Below are 10,808 nucleotides of genomic sequence, written 5' to 3'. Positions count from 1 at the left end.
ATTTTTTATTTCTCCTGCTGACTCAACTATAATTTGCATGCTCAATATATAAGGGAATGTTCTTTATATGCCTTATATATTTAGCCCATCAATCTTTTATACGTTACCCGAAGACACATAACGAGAATACAAACAATATTTTGACAAACTCTTCCTTGCATGAGATAATACAAAACCCACATCCTCTTAACAATAGTAAAATACTTCCCCTTTCTTAGTCTTGAAGCAACTTCATATTGTCCTCATGAGCAAAATGCCCCTATCAAAGTTTCATTCCTATAAATTTCTTTGAATCCATAAATATCACACTAAACAACCACATGCTTAAATATATAACACCATACATTTAATAGTCAAACCACAACATCAAAACATATATTTAGAAAAACTTCTTCCTTAGTTGAGCAAAAGTCACTTGATAGAAACCATTAGAAAAACGTAAACATTCTCTATCATTTCAAAGTAAGTTACCCTCCAATTCCTATTATAGTGCAAGCTAATAATTAGTCCCATGGAACCTACAATGAATCCTGGAACCATACCAGCATAAAACCACGAGAAAGCTTGTGAACCATTCTCACCTTCATCATCACCAACATGAGAGTATGATAAATTGTTTCCTTGGCAACTTAATAGTGGGAATCCACATAGTCCGTTGTTCCCTTCATATATAGCGGGATTATCAAAAGTCTGAAAATGATTTCCAACCGGTAATGGACCGGATAATTTATTGAATGATAGGTTCAAATAGCCTAGAGTGTTCACACTAGCTAAACTTTGAGGAATCTGACTAGACAACTTGTTCATCGACAAATCTAAAGATTCCATTGACTTTAGATTTCCGATCATTGTGGGAATGTGTCCACTTAGTTCGTTTCTTGAAAGATTCAAATTCGTCAATGCTACCAGGTCCATCAACACATCAGGAATTTCACCAATAATTTTATTGCTTGAGAGGTCTAAGGATATAAGATATGGAAGTGTGCTCGTGTACTTTTGCTGAATACCCTTTATGCAAGCTTCAATGCTTTCTTCATACACATAACTTTTGTCGGTTAACTCCACGTCACTCTTGATCATACCAATTAAATTACTAAAACAATGAGGGATGTTTCCGGTTATCTTATTATCTGCCAGATTTAAATGTTGAAGAGTTTTGATTTGACATAGTTCCGGTGGAATCATACCCATGAACAGGTTTGATTGGAGGTTCAAGATTTTAAGCTTTGATAGCTTTCCAATCCAAAAAGGGATATTACCAGTCAGCAAATTGTTCCCCAAATCCATTGTTACTAAGTTTTTCAAGTTTTGTAAAGACACCGGGAGATTAACCTCTAATTTGTTGTTACGTAAGTGCAATGATCCAAGTAGTGATAGAGAACCCAATGAATGTGGAATATCACCCGTTATATTGTTACTTGTAAGGTCAATCACTTGCAAATTAATCAAACTCCCTAAGCACTCAGGAAGAATTCCATATAAGTTATTATGTGATAAATCCAGCAAATGTATTCTATGTAACTCGCATAAGTTTGTTGAAACGCTTCCAGTGAAATTGTTATTCTTCAAAACAACAACTTGAAGACCTGGATGGATTTTGGAAACCATTATCTAGTTAATAGTGATAAGACAACTTAGGTTGGATTAGCTTGGGGCTATCATCTGCCCCCTAGAAATTTATATACAAAGACAAAATCTAGTCCAATAACTTTCATTATACGACTACTATCACCAAACCAAAAAATGAAAGGAGAAAAACAAATATTACTATATAGAAGTTACTATATAAAAAGCATAAAGAAATATCTTTAAACTTTTAATGATATCAATTCTGTCATTTTTAACTATTTATTTGGTTGAAATATTTTAAACTTTAAAGTTCAGTTATATATATTTAGTATCCATGATCGTATCATGTGAATAAAATATTATTTCTTATTTGAAAAACATATTTATGAAAATGAATAAGATATATGCAGAAAATTCTAGATTTCCATATCATATTATATAACGAAATGATTAAATAAAAATAAAAGAATAAAAAAAATACTTATACCAGTTCTATGAAAACTGTAAATTAAACTAGCACATTACCCGCGCAATGCGCCGGTGGGCGTAGCGGCGACGATATTGTGGTGGGGTCGACTGATGGTGGTAGATGAGACGTTGAGCGATGTAGATAATTTATGTAAGTGTAATTGATGTAAAAAGTTAATAAAGATATTTTAAAAGATAAAATATTGATGGTGTAATTTATTAATGTTAAAATGGTAGTGTAAGTGAAATTTTTTTAAAAATGTGCTAAATGAAAATATTACATATAATAGCTATAATATAATACTAGTATCAACACCCGTGCATGTTGCACGGATTGACAAATAATAGCTATAATATCTTTATCAATAATCATTATGTCTAATCATATTAAATATAATAAATCTAATCATATGCTTTTAATTTTTAATGTTTAAAAAAAAATCATATGCTTTTTGTCAAGTTAAACATGTAAGCTAAAATGTAACTTAAAATATCATACAAAATATGAAAAGCAACATACTTGTTGTGAAAGTGTGATTTTTAAACACTAAATCAATTAACTTAGAATACTATAACAATATAATGATAATCATTAATATACTAAAATCGTTTATAATATAAAACGCATGCTTATTATGGTAGAGTAATTGTTTAATTCTCAAATCAATTAACTTAAAATGCTATAATAAGAATAATGATAATAATCAATAAACTAATAATAACAATGAAAAAAAGAATAATAAGGAAAACGTATTAAAAACTTACCAGCATTGGTAAAATGATGCCTTAAAGTTTACATGAGTATCATGAAACTTGAGTTTAGATAAACAAAACATGTAAACCGACAATGTTGTAAGTTATATTAGGTAACTAATAGATCTTATATAGATTAGATATGCAATATCCTAGTTTAATACGAATGAGATTACTTAAAGAATTTATTAGATTTTTAATTAATTAAATAAAACAAAAAAACACTTGTCGTTCTAATATAACGCAACATGTAAATTAAAAGAGACTACAATCTTGTTTTAGTTTATTGGTAGATAGTATAGAACTAGATTTTAGACCCGTATCCAACACTGAACATAAGTTTTACGATATAATCAATATTAAATTTTTATATATTTAAATTATAAAAACTTATAATTTTAAAGATATACATTTCTAAGTGTTATATATGACACAAATTCAACCAACAAACTAAAAACTTAAACATTTTAACAAAATAAAAGTGTGATTGATTTTAAATCTTATAAAAGCTTGCATCGTAATTTTAACCAAAAACCTCTGAATAAGTTTTTAAGAAAAACCATTCATCTTATCCAATCTGACCACCAACACAAGCAGCAGAAATAAAAATAAAGAGTATTAAAATCTTGTATACCTGTGTTGTTATTCGCTATTATTCGTGACAGATTTCCATGGATCTCGTTGTCGGACAGATCCAAGCTTCGAAGATGAAAGGAGATGTTTTGAAACCACCCTGGTATGCTGTCTCTTATACTCGAATTTGAAAGAGATAAATCTCGAAGATCAGTTGATGTTTGAATATTTGGGAATTCGGGTCCGATCTGGTTGTCGGACAGATCCAAGATCTGAAGATGAGAGGAGATGTTGTGAAACCACTCTGGTATGCTTTCTCTTATACTCGAATTTCTAAGAGATAAATCTTCAAGATGATGTGTTTGTGTTTGAAGCCAGTTTGGGAATTGGGGTCCCATGTTGCAGCAGGAGCTTAAAACCAAAGACTCTAATTGGAAGGGAGGAATCCAATGAGGGCCGACGTTCCACGTTATCAATGTATTACCAGATAAGTACAAGTCGGTTAGATTGTAGAGTTTGGTGAAGTGAATTTCAGAAACAACCCCTCTCAATTTATTATTATCAAGATAAAGGTATTGGAGGTTTGAAAGCTGACCAAGACTAGTGGGGATGTCCCCACTCAATTCATTACCAAAAAGAAAGAGGTCTGTTAGAGATGATAGAGCACCAAGTGAGGGAGGTATCCGACCAGACAATTGATTCAATGAAAGGAACATGGAAGAAAGAGAGCTCAAGTTTCCAATTGAATCAGGAATAGGACCAGACAATTTGTTATTGTTAAGATAGAGTTCTTGTAGGCTGGTGAGTAGTCCAATGCTTTCAGGTATGCTCCCACTCAATTGATTAAAGGAAAGAAAGAGGTCTGTTAGAGATGATAGAGCACCAAGTGAGGGAGGTATTGGACCAGACAATTGATTCATTGAAAGGAACATGGAAGAAAGAGAGCTCAAGTTTCCAATTGAATCAGGAATAGGACCAGACAATTGATTATCTGAAAGGTGGATGGAAGAAAGAGAGCTCAAGGTTCCAATAGAATCTGGTATTCCCCCATGGAAGCTGTTATAGCCAAGGTTTAGATGCACGAGGCGAGTAAGGTTTGATAACCAAACGGGGATGGTCAAGTTGATGTCATAGCCAAAGAGATCAAGTGAGATGACATGACCAGTTCTATTGTCACACGCAACTCCCTCCCACTCGCAACATTCTAACCCGGTCCATCTTGACAGCCGATTCGATTGGTGCGTGAAGCCTTGTCTGAATAAAAGCAGTGTTTGCCGCTCTCTTTGGATACATGTAACGTTTGAGGAAGCTTTAGTCATGGTGTTGCTGCTGCTTGCACCATATGTTTGAAAGAACAGAAATAATATTGTAACATTGACAATAAAATTAGTGGCTTCCATTTTGGAGTAATTAGGATAGAGTAGATGTATAATTCAGATACAGGGTGAATGGGGCATATATATATAACACAGCATGCCTTAAAATCTTTTATGAACGTATACTTAGGTAGATATCGACTTGAGTCCACAAGATATTTCATAGTAGACTTGGAGTCAGTCAATGATCACCCAAAGTCTTTCAAGAGATAGTGGCCACACACAGAAAAAGGCAAAAAGCTTATGGGTCCATAACGTGTTTACTCGTATTATGGCCAGCCAATGCTTGTTAGCTGCCGTGTTTTGGAAAAATTTGTATTTATGAATTGCACAATTGTCATTTAACTATAATGGCCACATACATATCAACTTGAAAGACTTGGTACAAAGTCTTTCAAGATCCGGTGGCCACATACATATCAACTTCTTTGGGTCATTATAACATGTTAATGTCAGTCAACGATTTTTGACTGCAGTGTTATACACGTAAACTTTCTATCAATAGCCAAAATTTTAATCTCCCAGTTAAATTTTTGTTGTGTGTTCTGGACTGGTATTTCTTTGCCATCATGTCATCTCTCTTTGGTGTCTCAGTTTTTATTTTGTTTTGGGAGTCACGAGGATGACAGATTCCATTGTGTTGCAGGTCCAAGGCTTGGTGTATTGGTCCAAGTTTGGTGGTGACAATAGGCCAAATACCACATAGAGGCCTGAACACGAAACTTTAGCTGTGTCAGTCTTTAGCAGGCTTTGGTTTTGGTGGGTTTTGTACTTGAAGCTGTGTCGATTTAAACTGCAATTGTAGTTGCTCATGAAAGTGGTCATCTTTTAGGTGCTTGACTTCAAGGAATTCATGTAGGTAAATTTGCTTTTGGTTTTTGGCCTATTTTAGCTAAATTTGATGCTAATTATGCTGAGAATTTTTTAAGAGCATTTCCATTAGTTGTCTTTGTTGGTTTTCCTGATAATGACCAGAATATTATATTATAATTATTATATACAAGTCTATGAATATGATTACAAGAACATATTTATCTGAAAATAACTTTAATAGTTGAATAATGCAATATAGGAGGCTTTATGTAGTAAAAAATAGACCTGGGTTATTCAATCTAGCCTACCTTGCCTCTTTCTAGTTGAACCATTTGGTTTGATCTGTTTAGTATAAAATACTCCCCAAATCAATCCATTTACACATAAATCGATAGTTATAATTCATTGTCATGTCCCTCATATAATTTTGGATTGTCTCAAGTTATGAATTACAACTGATCCTGGCTGTATTCCTACAGATGAAACTATTGGCACTTCATCTCCTTCTGATGAGATGCACATGGAATCTGATGATGGTATCTTTATATCGGAGGTTGATATTATTACGTCATCATAGAAATGGAAGTTGACAAGTGAGATAGTACCAGTGCAAGGCTTCTTCAGTTCTTCTTGCTGGTTGCTTAAAATATATTTTTTGTATTATTATTCGTATTCTACATTGTTCTAACAATTCAAACGTGATAATGAAGGTCCAAATGGAAGTGGGAAAAGTTTTGTGTTTATGGCTCTCCGTGGTCTTTGGCCTATTATCAGTGGACGCAATGGTAAACCTTCCCGCAATGCTAATGACGTGGGTGAATTCAGTTGTGGTATATTATACATTCCTCGGAAACCTTATAAGATCAAAATTTCTAATATCTCTGACGACCAAGCAGAAAAGAAGGTGAGTTTTGTTCTGCCCTTCTTGCTTAATGTTTTCTGTTTTTTCTAGAGGTAGGATAATGGCCGGGTGGAGACGGTTCTGTAATGTGTCAAAAGGATTTCATTTCAGAACCACTAATATTCTATTCAAGATTGGCGTCAAAAAGGGATTTTTTTATTTACTGAACCACTAGGGGCCGGGTTGGGTTGACTAGGTTGAATATATGAATTATTATAAATAGCCATGGAGGTTGATAATATTTGAATAATGCATATGGTGACTATGAACCCATATGACTTGCTCCGTCTGTTTAGTTAGTTTCTATTTTAGTTCCTTTGTTTGGGTTACACAAAGACACACATTGCTTACTGTTGAGATCAGGTGTCTTCATGATTACTACTCGTCCCAGGTGCTACTGAAATGTCTAAAAAGAGGAGACATATTAACAGTATATGATGGAAGACCGTTACATGCTACATTTAAACTTATTATGTATGTACTTTTGTAAATGAGTGTTACATTTTGTGATGTCCACTAAAAAATCAGTTTGGGCCATCCTCGTAAAATGTAAGAGAAATTTAGTTAAAGGTACTTATAGAGCATAACGGTCCAGTCATTGGATAAAGGATATACACTAGTATTTGCTCTTGGTGATTAAACTTAGTTACTGTAGAGAGCAAGTTAAATGGGTGTAAATAAGGCACTTATATCACTTAGATTTATTGCAATTTTAATTTACTAATTTTGTTGTTAAGTTGACTATGATATTGTTATACCTGACACATTTTAATTTGCATAGGTGGCTTTAAGGTATCCAGTAGAATTTGTACTCAGTGCCTTATATTAACAGTTGAAGCATTTGCAGCTCCTATCTACTCCATTGAAATTCACTTGCTCCGTGTAGAGTCAATTATGGTTGGGGAAAAGATAGCAACATAAACATCTACAGTTCAGAGTTCAGACTACTCAGGTACACCTTTTTTCTTAATAAACCTTTCATACTTTATGTACCATAGATGGCAGATGGAGATGTCTGCCGAGTGCCTATTTATGTTATGCTTCCCCGACTTTTGGCATGCCCAACTGTGTTTGCTGGGTAAGTTGATAAATTCAGTGAAGTTAGTAACATTATTAGCCTTGAGCTTACAGCGTTAAGTAATTGACTCCCTGAGTTCGGTGCCATAGTCTATTGAAAGTTCAAAATTAGAGGTGGAACGGGCCATGCGACCTGAAAACTTTTTGAGTTTTCTACCAACAGCTAGCAGTGCCCAGGGTGGTTCAACACTTCAACTCCCATTAGCAGGTGCCCAGGGTGGACATGGAGTTTAGTAAGCTCTGCGGTCCTAAGAATTTTCGACTATGTTTTCCAAAAAGTGATTTTGGAGGTTGTATCCATTAACCATTATTAGGACATCAGAAGCTCACCTCCATGATGTGACGCCATACCATTACCACCATGGTCTTGGCGTGGTGGAGGAACCATGGCGTGCTTCATGCCGGTATTGTGTGTGTGTATTTTATTTTGTTTTATTGTTTTTTAATTCGTAATTATCAGTGTCCGAGTGGATCATTTAACTAAATCTTTTGATTAGCCCATTGGACCTCTTAGAGATAGAAACTAAGCCAAACTGAGCCTTAGGTGATTTTAGGCACTTGTTGACCCATTTGACTTGTCTTAACTAAATCTTAAGACCAGCTCATTGGATCATTTACTGAATTACTGATAAAAACAAAGCTAAATTGAATCAGGAATAGGACCAGACAATTTGTTATCGGTAAGCAAGAGATATTGTAGGCTGGTGAGTAGTCCAATGCTTTCAGGTACGCTCCCATTCAATTCATTACCAGAAAGAAAGAGGTATGTTAGAGATGATAGGCCACCAAGTGAGGGAGGTATCCGACCAGATAATTGATTCAATGAAAGGTCCATGTGAGAAAGAGAGCTCAAGTTTCCAATTGAATCAGGAATAGGACCAGACAATTGATTATCTGAAAGGTCCATGTAAGAAAGAGAGCTCAAGGTTCCAATAGAATCTGGTATTCGACCAGACAATTGATTGAATGAAAGGTCGATGGTAGAAAGAGAGCTCAAGTTTCCAATAGAATCTGGTATTGGACCAGACAATTGATTCCATTGAAGGTCGATGGTAGAAAGAGAGCTTAAGTTTCCAATAGAATCTGGAATTCCCCCATGGAAGCTGTTATTAAAAAGTTCTAGATGCACGAGGCGAGTAAGGTTTGATAACCAAACGGGGATGGTGGAGTTGATTCCATTGGAACAGAGATTAAGTGAGACAACATGACCAGTTCTCGTGTCACACCTAACTCCTCGCCACCCACAACATTCTAATCCGGTCCATGGTGACAGCCATTTTGATTGCTTTGTGAAGCCTTTTCTGAATAAAAGCAGTGTTTGCCGCTCTCTTTGGATACATGTAACATTTGAGGAAGCTTTAATCATGGTGTTGCTGCTGCTTGCACCATATGTTTGAAAGAACAGAAATAATATTGTAAGATTGACAATAAATTTAGTGGCTTCCATTTTGGAGTAATTAGGATAGAGTAGATGTATAATTCAGATTCAGGGTGAATGGGTCATATATATATAACACAACATGCCTTAATATCTTTTATGAATGTATACTTAGGTAGATATCGACTTGAGTCCACAAGATATTTCATAGTAGACTTGGAGTCAGTCAAGGATCACCCAAAGTCTTTCAAGAGATAGTGGCCACACACAGAAAAAGGCAAAAAGCTTATGGGTCCATAACGTGTTTACTCCTATTATTGTGAGCCAATGTTTGTTGACTGCAGTGTTTTGGAAAAATCGTATTTATGAATTGCTCGACTGTCATGATCAAGAATTTAACTGTAGACTTGGATTCATGAATGGCCACATACATATCAACTTGTTTGGGTCATTATAACATGTTAATGTCGGTCAATGATTTTTGACTGCAGTGTTAAACACGTAAACTTTCTATCAATGGCCAAAATTTTAATCTCTCAGTTAAATTTTTGTTGTGTCTTCTGGACTGGTATTTCTTTGCCATCATGTCCTCGTTCTTTGGTGTCTCAGTTGTTATTTTGTTTTGGGAGTCATAAAAGAGGATAACAGATTTGATTGTGTTGCAGGTCCAAGGCTTGGTGTATTGGTCCAAGTTTTGTGGTTTATTTGTCTCGATTCTTTTAGCAGACTGCAGATAACACCTTCATATCATAGGTTTGGGGGTATGTTTTATGCTAATGATTTTAGAATGGGTTTTTAGATTATTATTTTTCATAACTTCAATTTATTGTTTTTAGGTTCATAATTATTGTTTGAAAAGTTTTACCATGATATTTGTTATGCATATCAAGTCTTTAGTAGGCCTTGGTTTTGGTGGGTTTTGTACTTGAAGCTGTATCGATCTAAACTGCAATTATAGTTGCTCATGAAAGTGGTCATCTTTTAGGTGCTTGACTTCAAGGAATTCATGTAAGTAAATTTGCTTTTGGTTTTAGGCCTAATTTAGCTAAATTTAATGTTAATTATGCTGAGTATCCTTTAAGAGCATTTCCATTAGTTGTCTTTGTTGGTTTTCCTGATAATGATCATGATAGTGATATCCCAAATTCCAGAATTATGATGAATTTTTTTTTAAAATAGGCCTATTTTGGATAATATTTGTTATCTCAGCTGGTGTGATTCCCAATATTTTTTTTTTGCACATGTTATCAATCTTTGCTCAAATTGTATTTGTTGGATTGCCTCTCTCTTTGGATACATGTTACGTTTGAAGAAGCCGTGATCGTGGTGGTGTTGCAATATGTTTGAAAGAACATGTATAATACTGTAAAATTGACCATAATAGTGGTTTCCATTTTGGAGTAATTAAGATAGAGTAGATTTTGTATAATACAGATGTAGGGGGAATGTGGCATATACATAACACAGCATGCCTTCAAATCTTTTATGAACGTAAACTTAGGTAGACATCGACTTGATTCCACAAGACAGTTCATAGTAGACTTTGAGTCAAGGGTCACACAAAGTCTTTCAAGAGATAGTAGCCACACACAGAAAAAGCTTATGGGTCCATAACGTGTTTACTCCTATTATTTTCATCCAATGCTTGTTGACTGCAGTGTTTTGGATAAATTTTATATATGAATTGCACGATTGTCATGATCAAGAATTCAACTGTAGACTTGGATTCATGAATGAATAGAATGGTACAAAGTCTTTCAAGAGCCGGTGGCCATATATATATCAACTTGTTTGGGTCATTATAACATGTTAATGTCGTTCAGGTTGACTGCAGTGTTAAACACGTAAACTTTCTATCAATAGTCTCACTATTAAGTTAAAGGAGGATGGCAGATATGAC

General features: G+C 34.6%; 2 protein-coding genes and 1 long non-coding RNA gene across 3 annotated transcripts; 1 reads left to right on the top strand and 2 right to left on the bottom strand.

The window, feature by feature from the left end:
• Positions 1 to 411: 411 nt before the first annotated feature.
• LOC122586927 (LRR receptor-like serine/threonine-protein kinase GSO2) lies at positions 412 to 4,763 on the bottom strand. The gene is made up of 3 exons (XM_043758960.1): positions 4,454 to 4,763; positions 3,356 to 4,345; positions 412 to 1,586 (listed from the first exon to the last, which is right to left on the bottom strand). Exons 1-3 carry the CDS (start codon positions 4,761 to 4,763, stop codon positions 412 to 414), a joined length of 2,475 nt encoding a protein of 824 aa, XP_043614895.1.
• Positions 4,764 to 5,084: 321 nt separating this feature from the next.
• LOC122584807 lies at positions 5,085 to 6,162 on the top strand. Its single transcript, XR_006321597.1, has 3 exons — positions 5,085 to 5,292; positions 5,386 to 5,598; positions 6,032 to 6,162. It is a non-coding gene; the product is annotated as an uncharacterized LOC122584807 (long non-coding RNA).
• A 2,008-nt stretch (positions 6,163 to 8,170) lies between these two features.
• On the bottom strand, positions 8,171 to 8,977 carry LOC122586918 (receptor-like protein 35). The gene has a single exon (XM_043758948.1). The coding sequence runs from the start codon at positions 8,975 to 8,977 to the stop codon at positions 8,171 to 8,173; it is 807 nt and encodes a 268-aa protein (XP_043614883.1).
• Positions 8,978 to 10,808: the final 1,831 nt, after the last annotated feature.

Source organism: Erigeron canadensis, chromosome 1 (genome assembly GCF_010389155.1).
Source record: "Erigeron canadensis isolate Cc75 chromosome 1, C_canadensis_v1, whole genome shotgun sequence".
NCBI classification, from domain to species: domain Eukaryota; kingdom Viridiplantae; phylum Streptophyta; class Magnoliopsida; order Asterales; family Asteraceae; genus Erigeron; species Erigeron canadensis.
The sequence above is the reverse complement of the archived record's forward strand: the minus strand, read 5'-3'. Positions and strand labels throughout refer to the sequence as shown.

What these genes read in the sequence shown, in the direction of transcription:
- LOC122586927 (XM_043758960.1), bottom strand. Translation starts at nt 4,763, where the DNA reads ATGGAAGCCACTAATTTTATTGTCAATGTTACAATATTATTTCTGTTC. An exon ending in CGTTTGGTTATCAAACCTTA is followed by an intron (nt 4,346 to 4,453) that starts CTCGCCTCGTGC and finishes CAGATAATCAAT; the next exon opens with TGTCTGGTCCTATTCCTGAT. An exon ending in GTGGTCAGATTGGATAAGAT is followed by an intron (nt 1,587 to 3,355) that starts GAATGGTTTTTC and finishes AAATCCATCCAG; the next exon opens with GTCTTCAAGTTGTTGTTTTG.
- LOC122586918 (XM_043758948.1), bottom strand. Translation starts at nt 8,977, where the DNA reads ATGGAAGCCACTAAATTTATTGTCAATCTTACAATATTATTTCTGTTC.